The sequence below is a fragment of the Meles meles genome, chromosome 6, assembly GCF_922984935.1.
Source record: "Meles meles chromosome 6, mMelMel3.1 paternal haplotype, whole genome shotgun sequence".
Classification (NCBI taxonomy): domain Eukaryota; kingdom Metazoa; phylum Chordata; class Mammalia; order Carnivora; family Mustelidae; genus Meles; species Meles meles.
In genome coordinates this window covers 140,338,091-140,359,918 of record NC_060071.1, presented here as the reverse complement: position 1 = coordinate 140,359,918, position 21,828 = coordinate 140,338,091, and the positions used below count along the sequence as shown (strand labels likewise).

The 21,828-nt window shown below is 57.9% G+C and overlaps 2 protein-coding genes across 8 annotated transcripts in view; one reads left to right on the top strand and one right to left on the bottom strand.

Moving 5' to 3' along the window:
• The window catches only part of ITPK1 (inositol-tetrakisphosphate 1-kinase), a 166,664-nt gene extending 162,666 nt beyond the window's left edge, over positions 1 to 3,998 (top strand). For all 7 annotated transcript variants that reach the window (XM_046009826.1, XM_046009828.1, XM_046009831.1 and 4 more), the window contains one exon: positions 1,783 to 3,998. In XM_046009826.1, coding sequence (XP_045865782.1) covers positions 1,783 to 2,141 — 359 coding nt within the window. In that variant the 3' untranslated portion in view covers positions 2,142 to 3,998. The remainder of the gene's footprint in view (positions 1 to 1,782) is intronic.
• Positions 3,999 to 7,010: 3,012 nt separating this feature from the next.
• On the bottom strand, positions 7,011 to 19,960 carry CHGA (chromogranin A). The gene is made up of 8 exons (XM_046009472.1): positions 19,734 to 19,960; positions 18,896 to 18,942; positions 15,966 to 16,059; positions 15,054 to 15,122; positions 12,768 to 12,863; positions 10,932 to 11,360; positions 9,748 to 10,232; positions 7,011 to 7,517 (listed from the first exon to the last, which is right to left on the bottom strand). Exons 1-8 carry the CDS (start codon positions 19,777 to 19,779, stop codon positions 7,434 to 7,436), a joined length of 1,350 nt encoding a protein of 449 aa, XP_045865428.1. The 5' UTR covers positions 19,780 to 19,960; the 3' UTR covers positions 7,011 to 7,433.
• Positions 19,961 to 21,828: the final 1,868 nt, after the last annotated feature.

The following is a 21,828-nucleotide window of genomic DNA, read 5'->3' as shown; positions in this document are numbered from 1 at the left end:
TGGTGTTCCCAGAATGAGCCCCTTTGCATGGGCGCACCCCGCGGCTGGCCCGTCTGCCCTCCCAGCTGGCTCGGACTGTCCCCCTTCATTAAGTAGCCATGTGGAGGTTAGGTCAGTGTCACCGCCCAAGGCGTATGAAAACTTTCAGGGAATGACTTTACCTTCAGGGAGGTTAGTGTCTCAGGGGAGAGCCCAAGCGTGGCCTGTGGGGAGTGCTCGGGGCGGGGGTGTGCAGGGTAGTAAGGCCTCTCGCATGGGGTGTGGCACGTGACCCAGGCTGAGCGGCTTCTGGCTGCGTGCCTGATGTGTGTCCCCTGACTCAGCATGTAGCCACCATCGCAGGTCACTGCCCAGGAGACCGAGGCTGGCAGGACGCCACTGGCTCTTCCCGTCCCTCAGTCGAGGGCCTACTGTGTGTCCCAGCTGGTCTGGACACAGGTGCAGTGTGACCGCGGCTGCTGGAGCCCTGACGTCAGAGGACAGGGGCCTCCCGGGGGCTCCTTCTTCACGTGGTGGAGCAGAGCCTGGCAGGAAGGGACGGAGCTACCCCCTGAGGGCTCCGGGAGGGCCTGGGACACGGAGGCCAGAGAGGAGCCCTGCCCTGTGGCGTGTGGAGAGTGTGGGGTTTCACTCTGAGCTGGGTGGGAGTGAGTCACCGAGGCCCACCGAGTTGGGACAACGGCCTGTGTTTCTCCAGTCACCCTGGGTGCACCTGCACGGAGACCTGGGTGTCCGCAGAGGTGGGGTTTTGATGAGTAAGGGACGGAACGAGAGAGACCAAGGGAATCCAGGACGTGTCTGGGGAACAATGAAAATAAATGAGGGGCTCTAAAGCAGGGAGGACATGGGCGTGAGGACAGTGAGGACAAGAGGTGGCCAGGGATTGGTGGGACAGGGGAGGGGCCGATGCATGGCTGTCAGGGTGGAAGTTCTAGAAGGGTGGAATAGGGAGGTGGTGAGAGCAGGTCGCTCTGCGCTTGCGCTTTGGCTCTGTGCAAGGTCCCGAGCCGGCCCCTCCCAGCCTGTGCGGTTTGGACTGGGCGACATGAGGGCATCCGGCAGAGGAGGGACAGTCACTCTGAGCCAGTGTGGGCGGAGAGGCTGTCAGCGTCGTGTAGAATGAGTGTGCTGCTCCTCAGCCGTTCTGCCCGCTTATTTTTGCTTCCTCCCCTCCGCCTCGGGCGCCTCAAAACCACCATGTTATTTTCTGGGCAAGTTAGATTGTGGGCGGTGGAGGCCACCCCTGCTGCCTGGCCCCGGGCGGGCTCTCCTGTGACAGGAGAGTGTCCGGGCTGTGCCGGCGGCTGCGAGGGCCATCCTGGAGGATGGGCGAGGGTCCTGGTGCCCTCTGAGGCTGGGCCGTGTGGAGCAGAGGGCTGCTGGTGATGGAGAGTGAGGAGCGGGCCTTTGGTCCTGCCGCGTCCCGCCATTCCTCCTGCCCGGCGTGTGTCTTAGCACACCAGGTGGGTGAGTCCACGGGACCCTGACACCGTGCCTGAGAGGGGCAGGACACAGGGCGTCTGCCCGTCCACTCGAACGTTACAGCTTCTCATGCCCTGGGGACAGCTGAATTCAAGGACTAGCCCTTGGGGGCCGCCCACACCCAACTTCGAGTCTAGGCTTGGTGGCTCCAGTGTGTCCCCTTAGTGACTGAGCCTCGGTTTCCTGTACATCCCGAGTTCTGCAAGCCCTGTGCACCCCGCACCCCGCTCTCCCCTGCACCCCCGACCTGTGTCCGCCACAGCGTGGCTCAGCACCCCGTTATGTCTTTCCTACCCGCAGGCTACGAGGGCGTCAGCGAGTTCTTCACAGACCTCCTGAACCATGTGGCCACCGTCCTGCAGGGCCAGAGCGCAGCCACGGCGGCGGCGGGGGACGTGGCCCCGCTGAGGCACAGCAGGCTCCTAACGGAGCAGGCGGGCGGCCTGGCAGGCGAGCGGACGTGCAGCGCGGGCCCCGGCTGCTGCAGCAACTTGATGGGCCCGGACCCCCCCTGGACGGCAGAGGCTGATGCGGGCGGCGTGGGCCCGGGAGGCACCACCAAGCTCCCGCACCAGAGACTCGGCTGCACCGCCGCCGTGTCCCCCAGCTTCCAGCAGCACTGCGTGGCCTCGCTGGCCACCAAGGCCTCCTCCCAGTAGCCATGGAGCCCGGGACCCAGAGGGCGGCATGGGCCGCAGAGTGCACCTGCTGGGCCGGCAGCTCCCGGCGGTGACGCTCCGATGGAGAATTCCCAGCGATCTGATTCTTCTTCCTCTTCTTCTTCTTCTTCTTTTTTTTTTTTTTTTTTTTTTAATTTTTAACTTGATTTTCTGATGTCATGATCGAAATAAGGGGTGGTGGAGTGGGGAGATGGCAAAGAACCCCAAGCAGTCCAGCCTCGGGGGAGACGGACGTCCCGCCGGATGCCTGCTGTGCAGATGTGTTCACTGGGTTTACACTTGCTGTGTCTTCAACACTAGGTCTGAGTGTAAGGTGGGGTGTGTGTGTGTGTGCGTGCGTGCGTGTGTGAGCATGTGTGTGTGTCCATCCACGTCTGTTTGTCTCGATGGCTGCTGTGGATTAGGCCTCGGAGACCCTGGAGGGGAGCAGGCTTTTAGTGGCTGAGCAGAGCGAGTGAGGGGTTCCTTCTCTCTCTCTTTTCTCCAAGCCCCCTGCACCCAGGCCAGGCCCTCTAGCTGTCCCCCTCTGACTGGCCGCTTCCACAGCCTTGTGAGGACCAGGGCCTAGAGCCCCAGCCAGGTGTGCAGCTGTCCCTCCCAAGAACAAGAGCCAGAGGGAGTGAGAGGCGCACCTGCTGTTTCCTTGGGGGAATTCTGTGCAGGGGGTCTGGGCTGCGGTCCGCCTGTTGCCTGCTCCCAAAGGGAAGGAGAAGGAAGTTTCCCGGGCGAGGCCAAGGCCTTGAGTTGGCTTCTCTCCACGTCCAGCTTCCTGGGGTCCACCAGGCCCTTCAACATGGGTTCCGTGCAGCCCTGCAAGGGGGCCTCCTGCCCTGACCAGGCACTGCTCCCCAGGACCCAGGACAAGACTGCCTGGTAGGGAGCCCCCGGGCTGATCCTGCCTGTGCCAAGGATTTGGGCCACGACTTTGGACAGATCACCCCAGGAGTTGCCAGGCCTCTGTGTTCTTATGTCTGATGAGCGTTTGAGCCCAGAGAACTCGGAAGGGCAGGCATGAGGCCCCAGCCCCCAGGGGCAGCCTGCTTCTCTGAGAAGCCAGCCTGATGCACCTCCCCTCGGCCTCAAGGTGTTGGGGGGAAGCTGCCTGTATGCATCACGTCTTTTCACACCCGCCCAGCGGGCCTGCTCCACCCTTCCCATACTCACTGTAAGCCCTAAGCACTAAGCTAGCCAAGTGTGAAGGGAGCTGCAGCCCCAGAGGGTAGGAAACCAGTACCCCCTCCTCCACGAGCCTCAGCCCGGCCCCCGCTGGCAGCAGATCCCGTGGGCCGCTCGGTTCCCGTGGTGCAGCGGGCAAGCCATCTGCCCCTCCACAGAGAAGGGGGCTGGCGGGGGCTTTGTCGGCCTGGATCAGGGTGAACCTGGGTGAGATGCATAGGATCCTCTGAGCATGATCTCGTGTCTTCAGATACCCCTTCACTTTGAGCAAGTCGGAAAGCCTCTGGGCTGTCCTGCTTGGTCTGGTGAGGATGGTCCCAGAGAGGCTGTTGGCCTGGGCATTTGGAGGTACCTTCAGGCCCGGCTCAGCAGGGGCGTGGGGGTCACCCACCTTCAAGGAAAGGAAGGGCTGGGTGGTGGCCGCCACCGAGCCGGGGCTGGGCCTAGGGGGAGAGCTGGTGCCATCGGAGCTGCCCGGCTGGCTTGGAACCCGAGGGCCCACCAACTAACCGCGTTTACACGACTTGAGTGTTGAACCCCGATTATAATGTCTGTACGGCGCCTTTCCTAGCCCAACCCTGAGCCCCGGGGAAGCAGGAAAGCGTGACTGGCCTCTTGCACTGCTTTGTCTCCAAAATAAACTACTGAAATCAAACTGCATTTCATACGTGTTTGCAGATGTTGCTGAAAGTTTATGCCGTTCTCCTGATCTGTTCTTGAAATTCCAGTCCCTATCTGCCTCAAGAACAGGTGGGGGGTGGTGCAGTGTGACCCCCGATGCCAGGCTGGGGCCCCTGGCCAGGTCGTGTTCCTGTGTAATTTAGGTCCCCACCCCCCCCCACCCCCGCCCCAGGGTCACACACACTCAGGTCCAGGGCCCACAGATCCAGTAACCATTACCCACTGGCCTCGATGCCCGTGGCAAGCAGGGTGACCGCTGCTTCTGGGGGTGGAAACTGAGGGGTGGGGTTCCCCTTCATCAAGACCTGGGAGCAGCAGGTGGAGGCAGAGGGAAGACCCCCTGTGAGAGCAAGCAGGCCGCTCCTGCCTGGGCTGGTGATCACCACCCAGCAAACACTGACCGTCTCTGATCAAGGGGTTTCAGGATCAGAGACGTGGGGAGGCGTGTCAGCTGGGTGCACTGATGGTTTTGGGTCCTGGGACACTCTCCATAGAGTTCATTTCCCCTCAGGCCTGGCAGTTTCTGCATCAGGGAAGGAGCCACAGACATGCACCTGGCCTTGGCAGCCTCTTCCCCGGAGGCTTGCTGGTGCTGCCCCTGGGTCAGGGCCGCTGGGAGGGGTCTGCTGTGGTGTGCGTGTGTATCACTTGGAGCCCGCCCTGCCAGAACCCCAAGGGCAGTTACAACTCTCATTGCCAAGCATCTGGGTGGTGCCAGGTGGTGGGCGTGGTGGGGGTCTCAGTGGCCGGGACTGCGCTAGGCACTCCTGATGTCAGGGGCTCCAGGAGCAACTGCCAGGGCCGAATTTTGGCTGAGGCTCTGGGTAGGTCCAGAGGGTCACGTGCAAGGTTTCTGCCCTGGGCAACCTGGAGCCAAGGTCTGGGGTTAAGTTCTGCTTACAGGTGCTTGGCTTCTAAAATGATGTGAACCCACAGACATCAGGCCCCAACCGAGGGCCGGGTCGTGGTATCTAACCTCTTCCCAAGGGCCCCGTGGAGTCTCCGGTGTGGCGTCCTTGCATTCACGGAGGGGCCTGGTGGGCGTGCCGGCCGGAACCACTCTGCGTAACATGGAGGTGGACACAATTGGAACCCTGGGGAGTCTCAGCGGGCCTCAGCCAATGCTGGAGAGAACAGCTGTGAAACAGAGTTGCTCCCTACCCAGAAGCCTGCCGGGGGGCCTTGTGGAGGGTGGAAGGCCCACAGCCAGAAACCAGCTTTCCAGCCAGCGAGGACACCCAGCAGTCGCCTGCCATGCGGCCGCGCTGAGACCAAAGGAGACGGTGTCCTTGTCCTATTCTGGAAGCTTGTCCTCGGCTCGGGCACTCACACTGGCCACTGGCCGCGCAGCAGACGAAAGGCTTCACTGGCGTCCCTGCGTCTGCATCGGCTTTTCCTCCGTGCTCTAGAAAGTGATCATTCGCCCGGCGGGGTCCCCGACAGCCCCTCGCCCTCCACGGGCCTGGCCCGGAGCTGCGGAGACAGGGAGCTGTGCGCTGGCTGTCCTGAAGGCCACGGGCGCTGATCCGTGATGAAATTTCGGGGCGGCTCCCTCCCTCAGCCAGCCTGACTGCGCCCTGCCCTGCTCTGCCCTGCCCAAGCCGGACTTGATGTGGCTGCGGCTCCAGACCCCTGATGCTCCCGCAGGTCCTGCCTTCCAGGAAGAAGGACCTGTGCCTCTGCCCCTTGTCACTGTGCAGCATGGCCAGTGTGATCTCAGAGTGACACCCCAGCCTCCAGCACAGACCGTTCGCAGGACCATTAGGGTGGTCGGACCTGGGCACTCCTCCTGGTTCTGACCACTAGCCCCGGCCAGCCCACCTGGAGCCTTTTCCAGAAATGGTTGCGTTTATCTCCTTTACTTCCAGACTGATCCATGACCGTTGGCTTGGAGAGGCTGTCCTTTCCCCACAGCCTGGCTGACCTCTTCCTCCAGGGCTGTCTGTGGGGTCATCCGTTTTCTCTCAAAAAACTTCTCCCACAGTGACTTCACCCCAAATCTGGCGGTTCCAGTGGGACACCTGTGCTCTGTGACCAGCGCTAATGCCCCGATCCTGTTCCCACAAGCAACAAGTGACATTGACCGGAGCCCCAAGCTGCCTTGTGCTTGCTTGTGTACAGACATACGCCGTTTCTGCGCATCGACGGGCCCTCGGAAACATCCTCTGGCTCTTTTGATGGGGCTCTGTGTTCTGCGTGATTTTTTTTTTTTTTTTATTATTTGTAAGAGAGAGAGAGAGACAGCACAAGCAGGGGGAGAGGTAGGCAGAGGGAGAGGGAGAAGCGGGCTCCCCACTGAGCAGGGAGCCTGATGCTGGACTTGATCCCAGGACCCTGGGATCATGACCCGAGCCGAAGGCAGACACCCAACCGACTGAGCCACCCGGGCGCCCCTGTGTTCCACGTGAAGACAGCACAGGTGGCCATCTTTGGGTGGGTTATTTCAGGGGCAAGGCCATCCCGTGTTCTCTTTGTTTAACGGGTCGTGGTAGCGGATGTTTTGGTATCTGACCACCTCGTGGGATACAGTGTGGTGTTGTGTGTGTTATTTCTCAAACTGTTGGGGGTGGAGTGCACCCTTGAAACGTGTGAAGAAATAAACAGCTTAGAGCTCCAGCCTCGGGGGGTGTCCGTCTCTGCCTCGGGACGCTTGGCGGCAGCAGTGGGCAGCCCCTCACCGGCCTCACAGGTGAGGCCTGGACCTGCCAGGACCCTTTGTTCAAAGACCTTGTTTCATCATCATCGTGGTTTTATGGTCCAGGCTTCCCGGGCCCTTGGAATCCTCATCACCATCTGAAGAGGAAATTATACGTATTCTCCCCATTTTACAGCCAAAGACTGATGTCCAGAGGTACAAAGGCCCAGAGTCCCATGGCTAAAAAGTAGCCCAGAAAGGAGTTGCTCCAGCGGAAGTAAACCTCCACTTGTCCCTTTGCCCAAATCCACGCCCCCTCCCGACTCAAGGGGGGAAACATCCACAGAAACCAGAAAGCCCAGAGCAGATTTATTTTTCCTTGGATAAATTTTGTACAGAATATGTTACAGTCAGGAGGTCTCAGCTTTCGCCCAAAGGTCAGAAGTTATTGCAGTTGTGCCCAATGGCTCTGACGGTGGAAAGGAAACTTCTAGAAAGCTGCCTGTGTCCAGAGAGAAAAGATCACCATTTCAAGTTGTGGCAGGGGCGTGGTGGGTGGGAGGGGGTCCGCCCTGCAGAGGGCGCACCGGGGCGGGCGTCGAGAGCCGGAGGAAAGGAGTGAGGGGCAACGGGGTAGCCTGGGCTTGGGCAGGCTGGGAGCAGCCTCTCTGCCGGAAGCAGCACCCGGGCCGCTGGCCAGGACCTGCGAAGGGGACAACAGAGCCGGGACCACTGGCTGCCTCGGGGCCCTGGCTGGGCCGGGGGTCGGGGGTGGGGTGTCAGCCCCGCCGCAGCGCCTGCAGCTGGTGGGTCACCTTCTCCAGCTCCGCCTCGATGGCTGCCAGGCTCTCCAGCTCCTGGTCCTAGGAGAGAACACCACGGCTCCGGCAAAGACTGGGCCAGCTGGTGGGCGGCGCCGTCTGCCAGGTGGGCTGTGCCGCTGGCCTGCTGTGTGGCCTCGGACAGGCAGCTTTGCCTCTCTGAGCCTTAGGGCCTTCATTCATACCATGGGGATGGGGGCTGCTGCCCTGCTGGGATGACTCAGGGTTACTGTGCACAAGAAATGGAGAGGGAACAGGGGCCCTGACCCCACACAGCCCCTGGTGGCTTCAGATCCAGACCCGCCTCTTCCTGAATAGCGCTGGGCAGACATGCGGAAAACGACGCCTCCGGGCCCTGCCGTGCTGCTCCCAACCCCCTCATCCCAAGGCCCAGACTGACAGTGACCCTAAGGGCGAGGCCAGGCTTCCCTGCCGGAGGGGCCGTGGGCCTTTGGCACAGGCTCGAGGGGATGACAGCTGTCTTCCTCTACCTGCTGAGGGTGGGCCTGGATCCTTGGTCCCCATCATACGGGGCCGCCAGCTCTGGCTGCCAGGGTGGTTCAGGACAGAGGACCCTTCTGGGAGCCCTGCTCTGTGCCTCAGACTCGGGAAGATTTCAGGAGTCCCTGAGCCTGGACTGATGCCCACAAGCCCATGCCACGGGACTGGGAGCAGGAGTCCGGGAAGGCCATGTCCTCACACCCAGTCTTGACCTGGGGAGGGTGGTCTTTGTGGGGTCCCTGCTCGGTGCCAGGCTGTGGAGGACACCCACTGGGGCCGCTTGGAACAGATGGACAGTGGTTGTCATGGAAATAGGGACCCTGGAGCCTTGGAGTGGCCCCGGGGGCATGAATTTGGTGATGCTGGAGCATTTGTAAGAAGACCCTTGGGCGACGTGAAGGAGACCCTGCCCTTGTCCTGTCCACATGGCCCTGGGGTCCCCATTTCCCCGCCCTACAGTCCAAACTCCCTCTGCCTGCGGAGAAGGCAGGCTGGCAGGCACCTCGCGGCACCCGGCTCTCTCCAGCTTCTGTGGGTGAGGAAGAGGGTGGTCAGAGGTGCCCACACCTGTCCTGGTCCAGAGCTAGGGGTAGAGGGCAGTCTCCCGGGGACATTGACAGCTGACCTCTTCTAGCTCCAGCTGACCAGGAGTGTTCTTCCTCTCAGGCTGCCAAGAACCGGGTCCCCACAGAGACAGAGGGTTGGCACCCGGGGAAGGGACCGCACCCTAATCTGGAGGGGCAGCGAGCACTGGGGCCACGGAGAGGTCCCAACCCCCGTGGGGCCCCGATTCCTACCTGGGCACTGAGCCTGGACCACAGACCCCTCAGGCCTCCTCCAGCTCGAGATGGCATTGCCAGTCTGCCACAGACCCCAACTCGTACCTCCTCACCTCCGGGGCTATGTCCCAGCACCCCAGTGAGCTACCCAAGGATCCCTGGACACGGCCAGGTTTTGAAAGCTTGTGTTTGTTTTGACCGTAATAATGAAGTAGGCAGAAAGGACTCCTTACCCCCATTTCTCAAATGGGGGAAACACAGAGGCTCAGAGAAGGGCAGCAACCCACCCAAGGTCACACAGCTAGGAAGAGGCAGAACCTGGGTCTTCTGGAGCATCCGTGCCCCCTCCCCCACTCACCACCAGGTGCTGAGGTCCCACTGGCCCTGGCGCTGCCCCAGGGGACAGAGGCAGGGTCTGAACCTAGGAAGGGGGTGTGCCTGGGCTGCCTGGAGGCCAGGAGAGGATGCTGCTGGATCAGCCCGCCCTCAGGAGCTTGCCAGGATGCCACCTGTTCTTTCATGACCCCTCCTCCCAGGCCCACCGCCCCGCTCTCTCGGGGCCAGTGGGCTCCCCCCACCCCAGCCCCAGACGAGACCCTGCCAGGTCCTGGCCTTTCCAAGCTCCCTCTGTCCACAGCGCCACTCTCAAACCCGCAGAGTCCCTCTGTCCCCTCCAGGGCTGAGACCTACTCAGTGCCCCAGGGATCGGCGTCCCCACCCTCCTCCTACTCCCGTGATCTGAGCATTTCCCTCTCCTGCCTGCGGCACTCGCCCCCTACCCTGACCCGCCCCACCCCTGCCCCAGCGCTGCCCCAACTGTGCCCGGCTCCCCCGCAAGCCCCCACTCCCCTTGCCCCTGCCATCTATGTGCCTCTCTCTTCTCAGACCCATGGGGACTGACTGTGTCCCCTCCGTGGGGCAGGGGGCTGCATGTCTGGCTGGGCCCACATTCTGGAGGCCTGGCCTGGGGCCGGCACCCGCCCCATACCAACCTCTGGTCTGCGGTTGGCGCTGCCCTCCTCCTCCTTCTTCTCCTCCGGGTAGCTGCGCACCTGGAGGGGCAGGCCCGCCTCCACGCTGTCCTCCTGGGAGGGCGGCCTCCAGCCTCGACGCAGTTGCAGCTCAGGGCCCCCGAAGTTGTAGGCCCGGGCCCGGAAGGAGAGCTTCATGGAGCGGTCAGGGTCATCCTCCTCATCCTCCCCCTCCAGCCGCTTCTTGGCCGTCAGCTCCTTGGCCAGCTGGTCCATCTTGCTCCATTCCTTGGTGTCCTCCCACTTCTTGGAGAGCTGCTCCTCCTCCTGTTCCCGCTCCAGCTCCCTGTTCTTCCCGCCCCGGAAGGGGCCTTGAGGCTCCTCCGCCATCTCCTCCTCCTGCCGGGAGTGCTCCCGTTCCCCCTTCCCCTCGGGGCGCTGAGCCTCCTCAGCCCCAGACTTCCTGGCTCCCTCGATGGCCAGAGCCTCAGACCAACCTGGAGCAGCTGGTGGACAAGAGTAGGAGAATGAAGGAGCGACCACCACTTCCCCTGGTCCCTGCCACTCCCTGGGGCCTCTCTGTGGCCATTGCTGCGACCGCAGACCACACTCAGGGTCCGTGATTCCACGTGGAGGAAAAACCATCTTGGTAGAGCACTTTGCAAGACCCTCTCAAAGCTCTGACGAGTGGCTGGCTGGAGGCTGCCTCTTCTGTGTGCCCTCTCCCCCGGGAAGCCCTGATCCAGGGGCCACCCAGCTTGGGAGGGAGGAAAGGCCCTGAGAAGGCCCTCATGAGTTGCCAGGAGCTCTCATAAACCCTGGGTGAAGCTGACGCTGTCCTTAGACCAGCCTGTTTTCACCTGTCATGCTGTCCCTCTCTTCCTGAAGCCACCCACCCACCCAGCCTGCAAAGCCCCTCTCATCTCCTGGCTTGGAGGGGAGGGGCTTTGTGGAACAGTGGGAGATGCAGGGTTTTGGAGTCAGACAAACCTGGGTTGGAATCTCAGCTTTTACTGCAAATTAGCTGTGTGACCTTGGGCAAATTACTTAACCTCTCTGAGCTTCAGTTTTCCATCTGGGAAATGGAGATACTACCTACCTCTTCGGGTTGTTGTGAAGGTGGAATGCAATTGTAGATGTGGTCCTCCTTCCCACCCTCCCCCTCTGCCTGACACACTTGTTAAGGTCTCAGACATCATACATACTCTCGCCCCTCTGGATCTCCTTGTAGCCAAGGCTTGGGTAGGGGTTAAATGCCTCAGTGGGGCCTTCTTCTTCAGGGACAGCCTTCTCTCCAGCCTCTGCGCCCTCCTCCTCTTCCTCTTCTCGCTTGGTCTGCTGCCCTTGCTCTGCATCCACGCCCTTCTCTCTGTCCACCAGGCCCTGCGGGGGGCTCTCGCTGTCTTCCTCGGCCTGTGGGCCTGGGTGTTTCTGGCTGGGAAGTTTGTCTCGGGGGTCGGTGTTGGCGGCCTCCTGCTCCCCCAGGGCCTGACTGTCCTCCTCGAACTTGGACCCCTGGCCGGGCTCCGGGGAGGCCTGGGGTCTGGCTCCATCCGTGTCTCCACCATTCTCTGTCTCTTTAGGATCTCCTCTCTTCTCCGTAGCATCCTTGGAGGACGCTTCTCCCATTGCCTCTGCAGAAACAACAGTCAGGCCCTGAGGACCAGGCTGCACAGAGGGGCTCCCGAGAGCCCGATTTCACAACTTGGTCCTTGTATCTTTTGGTTTCCATCAAGTGCAGCCCAAGACACTCATGCCAGAATTAGCATTACCCGCTCTGCGTCTGGGTGAGATCTGAGCACAACTGGGAGATGTTTCTTTCTTTGGAATTCTACTTCTTAAAGTAGGAAGTGATTAAACAAAACAAAACAAAATAAAACAACCACCCCCTTGAAAATGACCCCAGAATTGAAAATTAGGATATCAGCTTAATTGCTGTATGACCTTGGGCAAATATCGTAACCTCTCTGTGTACAAGGCACCCTTACCGCAACTTCATTCTCCCTTCCAAGTGAGGCTTGAGTGTCCTGTGGAAGCGCCCAATTCCTATTTGTACAGTTTCATTAAAAGGCATTTTCTGGTGGCTGCCTTTCCCCCAGTAAAAATCCCTCCAGCTCTAGAACAATTACTGTTGGACCAAGCGCTACCAAGTGCATTCCACCGTTTGTCCGGGACCCCAGGTGATGGTGTTCCCATCCCTCCTTCTACAGAAACCCTCCCCCTGACTCTCAGACAAATCACATGACTTCTCCATGCTCACACCCCATAAGCAGCAGGGCCTTGGATCCAAGTCTCCAAATGTCAAGTACAGGGTGCTCTTTGAGCCGACACACAGCTGCCTCCCCCATGAAAGCTTCCAGGTGGCCCGGACAGATGTCCACCGAGATCCCTGGTCCTAGAACCTGGCCTATCCACCCACCTCCCACGTGCTAACAGGAGGCCCCGCAGGGGCCATTAATGACTGTTTCCAGGCAGGAGGAAGAGTACTGGGGCATCCCCTTGATCTAGCTTGTGATCTCTTTGACCTTTAGAAGCTCTCTGGCTCCAAGAAAGATGATCCAGTTTCATTTAGTGTTTGAGATCCATTCTGGGGTCCTCCTACAACAGGACTCTCCCTCGGCATGACCAGGTCCCGGGCAGACAGGTGCTGCGTGGTGGTGAGGGGGATGGGGGGGGGTGGGTTCTGCTGCAATGGACTCTGAGAAAATCCAGCGTTGAGCCTGCCCTCCTGCCAGGCCAGAGACTTCCTGCCCAGAGTGTGAGCCCCTATGGCAGGCAGGCAGGACTGACCTGGGACTCTGGAGTGAGACAGACCCAGATTCCCATCTCTAGTTACACTGCTTACCTTGGACAATGTCCTTAAACCTCTCTGGGCCTCAGTTTCCCCATTTGTACAGGGAAGATCAAAATGATAGCTAGATACTTTATAGTGCCTAAAGGAGGGGGTCCTTGACCCCTTGGAATCTTTGATCTTGTAACTACTGTTCTTATCTCCTACTCTCCTCCTTCTCCAGCCTCTGGCTAGACTGGCCGGCTCTGACCTTTCAGCTCGGCCTGGTCATTCTGTTTCTCCAGAGCCTCTGAGAGTCCATCCTCAAAACTGCTGTGTTTCTTCTGATGTGCCCTCTCCTTGGCACCTGGTATGAGAAAAGGGGAGGGGGGAAGAGAGAAAGAAAAGGAGAAAAAAAGTTCCATTTAGCCACGCCCAGCCTTGGCACTTTTGTGAGTGTGAAGGCTTCCGTTTCCTTATCTGTAAACAGCAGGTTATGTTGCAAACCTGCCTAACGGGACACTGAACGGCAAGAGCTCCAGGTGTGGGGGGGGGGGCGCTGGCTGCCCCTGCCCCCTCCCAGCTTCCCAGCTGGCACCCACCAGGCTGCCACAGCGCCTCTCCGCACTCACGTTTCTCCCCTGGGGAATGAGAACAAGCATTGTCTGCTACCTTGGACAGCCACAAAGACTCAGACAGACCAGAGGGTCCCAGGGATGGGAACAGAGAGTGGGGGTCCCTCCGCTCCTGGTAGTTAGGGGGACCCTGCAGGAGGAGATCGCAGTGACTGCTAGTCCCCTCATGGGCAATCTTGAACCAGGCAATCGCTGCTCCCCTGTACCCCGTAAATCCAGGTCCTCAGGAGAAGGCCAGGCAGGTGCCTGAGTTCCAGCCCCGGGCTGCCTCCTGCTGATATCCACACCTCCCTCTCTCTGTGTTGGCCCCGGGCTGCTGCTGCTACTTCCTCTGACTCTCCCCATCTGTGCCCAGTTCCGGACGATGGGGTCTCTCAGCCAGGCCAACTCTGCAGACGCTGCTGCGATTTCTCACGCTGGGAATTGCGGGGATGGGAGCTGATGCACAGTGGCTGCAGGCCAGGGAGTCTGCCCAGATTTGACCCCGGGCAGACCTCAGTTCACACTGCCAGGTTACTCCTCGCTCTGTGATCAGGGGTAAGTGGAGCTCTCCGAGCATCAGGTGCTCACCTCCAGGACGGGGCTGCCGCTTGGGAAGCCCTAAGACAGAGGTACTCGGAAGCCGCTTTGAGAGTGCAGAAAAGGGAGTGGATGGATGGCTGGGTGGGTGGATGGACGGGCAGACGGCTAGCTACATCCCCTACTCTTTTAACAGAAAGCAGTGATAGGGACACGTCTTGGAAATGGCTCATATTGGATACACACACATCTGTGTGTACACAGACATTTCAGGACACCTCCTCCTAGAACAGTCTCTGTTGACACTATCTTTAATTATTTAAATGTAATACGTTAGTCATTCAATATTTAATTTTGAAATTATCATATTGCAATAAAATATTTAATGTTTAGCTAAAAACAAATTCCACCAGGGTCAATGGCGATGGAGTGAGAAGCAAGGAGGAGCCGCAGCTCTAGCCAGTACCTGTTCCATGCCGGGCCCTCACCCAGACGCCCGGCACCCATTCTCATAGGTGGTCTGGTCCGTCGCAAGGGTCTCAGAGGGGGGCTTCCCAGAGCTGGGGCAGCTTTCGTGCCTCCCACCTCACCCGAGACCAAAGCCCGGCCCTGAAGATGGGCCCTCACTTCCTTTGGAAACTGATACGAAATTCCCGACAGAGGGCCCATGCTGGGGTAGAGGCACGGGGCCAGGGGCCTGCCCCTGATAAGCAGCCGCTCCCCACAGGGCATCAGCGTGGGGCAGAGGCAGGGAAAGAGCCCATTTTTTTCCCCGGCTTGCCAGGGAGTCTGTGCCTCCCGTGAACCCACAAAGGAATCTGTGGGTGGGCATCTGACATCAGCCTAACTCTCCAGGCTCTGCTTAAATACCCTCAGTGACAGGGAGCTCACTACCTCACAAAGTCACTCCAGTCCCAAGAGTGTCAGTGGATTTTCTTAATCTTTTAGAGAAAGACATACTTTACTCTAAAACATGCTGAAAGTCTGCTCTGAGTTTGGGGGGCAAGCAAGACCTTGCTGTCCCCATCTACCCTTTGAGCAGAAGCTCACAAGGGGAGAGGGGTCCCTCCTCTCTCCTGGAAACAAATTTGCTCTTCAGTTAAAGGGGTCCTCTCTGCAACCTAGTCTTAAAAGTGTCCCCCACTGAAATGACTGATCCCCAGAGACGGCGGGGTATTAGGTGAGCCGCATCTGGTCTTGGCATGTCCTTAACCTCTCTGGGCCTTAATCTCTTTAACTGTATCCATGACAGTTGGACCAGGTGACAGGGAGGAGCCCACCTTTCTGTGATTGCAGGGCAATAACTGAATCAGAGAGAGCTAGGACCTCGCTCAAACTTCCACCCTGGTTTTCTCTCAATTACTGGAATTTACCCAGATTTCTAAGCAGGGACTGGAAAATACCTTGGAGAGCAAGGTCTTGGAGCTCTTTCAGCAAATTCTGATGTCGCAGGATTGAGAGGATCCGCTCATCTGCAATGAAGAGGAGTCGTTATGGGTGGTTTCCAGAGGAGAGCAGAGAAAAAGATTACCATCAACATTTTCAGCTGAGCACAAGGAATTTATTTTGGAGACTCCAAACCTGGGTGGTGGCCGCAAGATCGGGTCTTGAGACAGCGCTGGCGGTGGCCTCCTTCCCAAGCAGCCAGCGCATCCTTCCGCCTCAGGAAGGTCAGCTGCTGGCCCGGCCCCTGACATCACCGGGGAGATGCCAGCCCCCGGTAGGGGAGGTAGGGGTGTCCTGCCCCATGTGTTTCCATCTCCGTGTCCGCTCGAGGGTCTACTCCACCTGGACTACCCTTTCTTGATTTTTCTACTGATTTCTAACTTTCTCTGAAAGTCCAACCCCAGGGTGAATGGTGGAGCCCTCCAACAGCTGGGTAAAACGTGACTGCTCAGCTGGAAACTCTTTGTCCTTGACCTGCCCACCTATGACAGTCTTTTACTCATCACAAACCTACAGATTGTCTGCTGGGTGCCAGTGGCTGTTCAGGGCTCTGGGGACATAGCAACACAACATCTCTGTCCACAGGGCGGACAAGGTGACTTGCTGTTCTGGCCCTGGTTTCATTCTGCCGGGGATTCTAGTTAATTGTGCTCCTCTCTGTTCTGTCTGCTCGTCTGTATGCTCCGGGAGCACGGGGCTGTGACCCTCTCATCTCTCTAGACCTCTCCCTCACTAGCACAGACCAGGCCAGGCACTTGATCAGTGACTGTTGAATTAAATCACTGGGTTCTGCCCGAAGCCACACACCCATATCCTCACCTCCCCAGCCACATGGACACAGCCCCTCCCACCCCAGCCTTTGCCCATACCTCCTCGGAGTGTCTCAAAACATTCCTGGCTGACAGGCATGGGGCTGGGCTTGGAGAGCGTGTCAGAGATGACCTCAACGATGCACTTCATCACCTAGGAAGAGAGTGGGGGCTGGGGCTGGTTTGTGTATGGGGCTTGCCCCCCCCAGCCCCCGCCCCAAGGCTCAATGTGCCCTGAGGGCAGATTTCTAAATAAGAATATGGGGGCATTTGCAATGTTTCTAGCAGCAATGGCCACGCCAAACTGTGGAAAGAACAAAGATGCCCTTCAACGGACGAATGGATAAGGAAGATGTGGTCCATATACACGATGGAGTATTATGCCTCCATCAGAAAGGATGAATACCCAACTTTTGTAGCAACATGGATGGGACTGGAAGAGATTATGCTGAGTGAAATAAGTCAAGCAGAGAGAGTCAAGTGTCATATGGTCTCACTTATTTGTGGAGCATAACAAATAACATGGAGGACATGGGGAGATGGAGAGGAGAAGGGAGTTGAGGGAAACTGGAAGGGGAGATGAACCATGAGAGACATGGACTCTGAAAAACAACCAGAGGGTTTTGAAGGGGCGGGGGGGTGGGAGGTTGAGGAACCAGGTGGTGGGTAATAGGGAGGGCACGTACTGCATGGAGCACTGGGTGTGGTGCAAAAACAATGAATACTGTTACGCTGAAAGAAAAAAAAAAGAATATGGGGGCATTTGCTTTTGTCTTCAGGAGTCCATGGATGCCTGTGCCCAAGATAATCTGTGTTTTCAGCCAGACAATAATAGCAATAATAGAAACCCTTTATATGGTGCTTACCACGCTCCAGGCACTCTGATCATCTGGCCAGCAGCTGCCCCTCTCCGGTGGGACATGGTGGGTATCGGTACCCAGTACCCACTAGCAAGTGTTTCTCTAGATGGGGAAGCTGCTGCTGGGCATTGAGGTATGTCTTGCAGAAGTACTTTAGTCTTGCGGATGGCGACAAAGTCAACTCTCTCCAGGGATATTTCTGGACTGCCCAGAGACCAAAGACCTTCCCTAGCTCTACCCTGCCTGGAAACAAGACTGGGATCCCCGTCTCCTAAAACCCATGATGTTGTTACATGCAGCGAGTGATAGCCTCACGGTCTGGCTCTGTGTTTCCCCGTGGGATGAATCTTGTGGCTGGACGAGGGCACAGAGCAGCTACATCTGGGCGCCCATCCCAGCAGCCAGGTCTCTGAAAGTTCTGTGCAGTGCCCAGCAAGGTGCTGTGGCTGGCTAACCAGGCAGCTGATAAATGCTTATTTGGAGGTAGGGCCAACTGCAGTGCGGTATCCTAGCTGAGTGATCTTGGACACAGGACTTGACCTCTCTGATTCTCATTTGTATGATGAGACTTTCCCAGCTCCCCCCCACCCCCCACCCCCGCTCCCAGAGTGATCAGAAACAGAAGGGAAAACACTCTACAAAGCATGATGAGCCACACACACACCAAGGGAAGGATTCGTAATGTTGAACCTGCTTCAGCTGCCGAGAGCCGGGCAGGAAAGCAGGAAGTGTCAGACATGCATCAGGCGGTGCTGGTGGGGAGTGAGGGGGTGGCAGGCTGGGTCTATGGGATGCCAAAGCAACCCGTCCAAAAATTCAGGATGGCAAACCCTCAAACAGTCTCTCGAGTAGTCACAGCATCGTAGGATGGAATCGTTAGGTCTTCACCAGTGGATACGGTGCTCCTGACCCCAGGCTGCTGGGTAGCATGTGGGGACCTGGCTCTGGTAGGAAAGACCTTGCAGTCTGCACCCTGCATCACCCTGCAACTGGGGGCCTTACACTGGGAATGTCAGATAACCACCAGGCCACGAGGACAGATTTAGGGAGAGAGGAATTAGGTATGGGTCCCGAGAATGATAAGGAGCTTTGAAGGGAAACTCCAGGTGCCTATTAACCGAGGGCCTGCTTTTCGCCAGGTGCCTCCCATCTATGATTCCATCTCTCACAACTTCCCTCAAGGGAAATACTATAGACGGGAAAAGTGGAATCCTCTTCAGAGAAGTTAAGGAATTTTACCAAGACCACACAGTATAAGAGTGGAAGAGGCATATACAGGCCTGTCTGCAAGTAAAACACAGGAAATATAATTGAGCAAACAGGGGTTGGAATTGCTTTGATGTTCTGGGTTGAACCATAGCCTCTCCAGAATGGAAGAAAACAGCTCCTGAGAAGTGAAGGGTAGAAATTTCTCTGGGTCACAAGTGGGTTGTTTGCGAAACCAGAGACTGCAAAAACAGCCCCAGCCCAGACATGAATGAATTCCAAGTGTGCCCTCCAACAGAGAGTGTCTTGCAGGCTGCAGAGCCCCCCAGCTAGTATCTCCTAAGGCCCTTTCCTGGGTGACATCCCCCGGCAGCCCCAAATGGCCAGGACCCTGGGTGCAGAAGCCATGATCAAGAGTGTTTCCATTGGGGCCCTTTGGGAGATCCAGGGCTGGAGTGCCTATACGGTGGGGGTGGGGGTTGCTAGCAGAGTCTTGGGAGGAGGGGAAGATCAAAGAGGGAGGCCAGAACCAGAGAAGTGAAGACCATCCTTGCAGGTTTGGGGGCAGCCACAACCCAGAACCACAGGAAGTGCCCCCCAGTAGTTCAGGCTAGGCATTGCCAGATTTGGAGGGTTCAAAGCTATAGGCCTGGCACCTTGGCCCTGTAGCTAAGGCACAGGCCTCATCGGCAGTGTACCCAGCTCAGAGGAAGCTGGGGAAGTCCCCACAGCAGGACGGCAGGGAAATCTAGCAGTCTTTGATATCTTCTTTTGCAAGCTGTCCCCAGGCTTAGCAGTCGCAGTGCTGGCTCTTGGATTTATGCCAAACTCAGTCCTGCAGCTAGCTGCCCAAAACCTGACTGTGAGGTGTGCACTGGGGCCTCCTACCCACCATCACGGGGCATCCCGCATAACCCTTCTTACCTCGGTGTCCCCTTTATTCATAGGGCTGTTCACAGGAAAGGCAATGACTGGGGGGGAAAAAAAGAGAGAGCTGGGGTGACTCTTCTGCTCTGAGGGGAGAGCCCAGTCCCTCCTGACTGTGTTTATAGGGGGCCCATCCACCCCAGTGCTCCCCCTCAAAACTGCCCCTACCCAATGAGATGCTAGGGTTGATTTTGTTTCCCTTCCCTGGCTGCTGCCCCCATGGGGATGGTCCCCAGAGGCTGCACTGAGCTCCCTAACGCTTCCCTTTGGGAAAGCTCCTGCTCTGGGGCCCGGGGGTGGGGAGAGCTGAAGGCTAATGCTATGAAAACAAGGCCAGCAGCTGAGTGGGATTGGGGTGGAGAAGGAAGTGGAGAGAGGAGGAGAGACCCCAGAGGTGTGGGGAAAGAAACGAGGAGAGGGAGGATTGTGAGAGATGATAGGGAGATAGAAGCCAAGGGCAGGAAAAGGGGGAGAGCAGGAGCAGGGAAGAGAAAGAGGCCAGAGTGGGAGCCGGCCACAGCTCTCCCATCTCCCCCAGTGACCTTGGCCAGCCATGGCATGGAGCCAGAACTGGCCCAGATGCAGTCGAGATGTCGAGCCCAGATACGGGGTGGGGGCGCCACGGGGTCCTGTCCTGTGGGGTCAGGAGTCAGGCCCAGAGAGTAGTACTGGTCTGTGGAGGCCACTCTGCCCGGTGAGCAGGGAGGCGGGGGCGCTGTCCGCGGTGCTGAACGCTCGCCGCGCCGGAGGGGAGGGACGAGGGGCGCAGTGTCTGGACCTCAGGGCAGGCAGGGGAGCCGAGGACCCTCTCCCACGAGACCCCGCGCTCGCTCACCTTGCCCGGCCCAGAACAGAAGCGCCAGGACAGCAGCGGAGCGCATGGTGAAGCCGAGGCGCCGAGCAGCTGGCGGTCTGGGGCTGGGCACGGCAGGCACCCTGGCGAGGGCTGGCTGGACCGGCGACTTGGGAACGGATTGTGGCGGCGCTGGCGCGGATTGGGGACGGAGGGCTCAGCTTCCCAGTCTGCGTCTGTCTGTCGGTCTACCCACCAGCCTCTCTCCACTGGGCTCTGGTACTGCAGGAATTTATATACCCCCGACCCCGGAAATGACGTCATCGGGACCGCCCCTAACCCCTTTTCCCACCCCTCTGGGGGTCCGGCCGCAGCTCGCCCCGCCCTCAGCCTCAGGCCTCTCGCTTCTGGTGTGAGCCGCTCACCTGTCTTGGGTCCGGCTGCGAGGCGGTTATCTGGCTTCCAGGAGGTGACAAGGGGCCTCGGCTTACCCTCCACTCCTTGAAGTTTCCCCGAGTTGCTGTGTCTGTGGGCAGATACTCCCAGTCTCTGGACCGTGTGTTCCTCCAATGTCCCTACAAGCTCTAGAGCACCAACCATGCTCCTGAGTTCCCTCTGTGGGGACTCCCCTCCCCTGATAGAGTCTGGAGGCTCACCACTCAGGGCTCCCTCAAATATCTCGGGAGTCCTAGAGAGAGGCCTCTCTCTCTCTCTCTCTCTGACAACCCAGTTTTGTGCCTTCACAAATTGTCATGGTGTATATATATATATTAATTTGAAAACGTTTGGTCACCATTGCTTCCACAGCGCTGAGTGGGGCAGCTGGCACAGAGTAAATGCATTTAATAGATAATTGTTGAACCTACCGATGGAAAGAAAGGTCAAGTCAGGGATGAATGAGTGAATCCTGGGCTCTGGCCATTGTTGGACAGCTCTCATGGGGGGTGGCGGGGCAGGAACGGGAGACAGCTCTTTGTATCAAACCAAAATAAGAGTTGTAACTTGGACTCATTAGCCCTAGGATGACCCTCTTGCTGCTGGTAACCCACTGTATCTCACGTCTCTTTGAGTGTTCTCAACATCTGGGTGTTTCCTGTGTTAGGTTGGTTTCTTGGTTTGTGTCCTTCTGCCCTGGGGCCACATTGCTACTCCCAACCTAAATGACACACTGGAAGCCCTTTGCCACCTGAGCCCAGTGCCATAGTGAACTTGGTAACTGGGCTAGGGTTTAGCATCAGTTGGCATTGTCCAGAGTCTCCTCGTGAGGCTCTCCCCGCATCTGCTGCTGTTATTCCCTACTTCCTGCCCCACCCTGTGCCCACTCCTGCCCCTAAAGGAAGACCTGGCAGGAGCCCAAAGGACACTGAAATGATCCTTTTCATGTATTTATTCTTTCATTCAACCATTATTTGTTTAGCACCTACTATGTGCTCTGAACACCCTAGAACAACACTCAGCTATTCTAGGTGCTGAGGATACAGCAGTGAACAAAGAGACAAAGGTCTGATTCTTATGAAGTTTACATTCTAAAGGGTCAAGACAGACAATGAATAAGTAAAGAGGTGAAATACACAGCTGTCAGGTGGGCACAAGTGTATGGACAAAAATGAAGCAGGGAAGGGGGATGGGTGCGTTGGGAGGGAGGGGGCTATGTTTTAAATGGGGTGGATCTGAGAGGCTTGACCCAGGAAGTTTGTTTCAGCAAAGATCTGAAGGTGAGGAGGAAGGAGGTTACATGTGTCCAGGGACAGGGGGCTCCAGGTAGAGGGAATGGCAAGTGCAAATGTCCAGTGGAAGGAATGTGTCTGACATGTTCCAGGAATAACAAGGAGATAAAGCAAAAGCGACCTGGAAAAGACAGCTGAACAGTAACACACAATCCATCTCAAAAACTTGGAAAATGCACAGAAACGCAGGAAAACACCATACTGACACCACCCGGAGATAGGCATCAGTAATTTTTAAGTATATACCGTATTCTATAGTCTTTATTGAGGCAGCTCCCTTCGTAAAGCAGAGTTTCCAGTGAAAGACCTCACCTGAGCCCTGACAGATTACATGCACCAGGCCCTTCTGATGTGGGGTCCCCCTGACTGGGCTGCAGATTCCTCTCCAGAGTCCTATCCTACAGACTTAC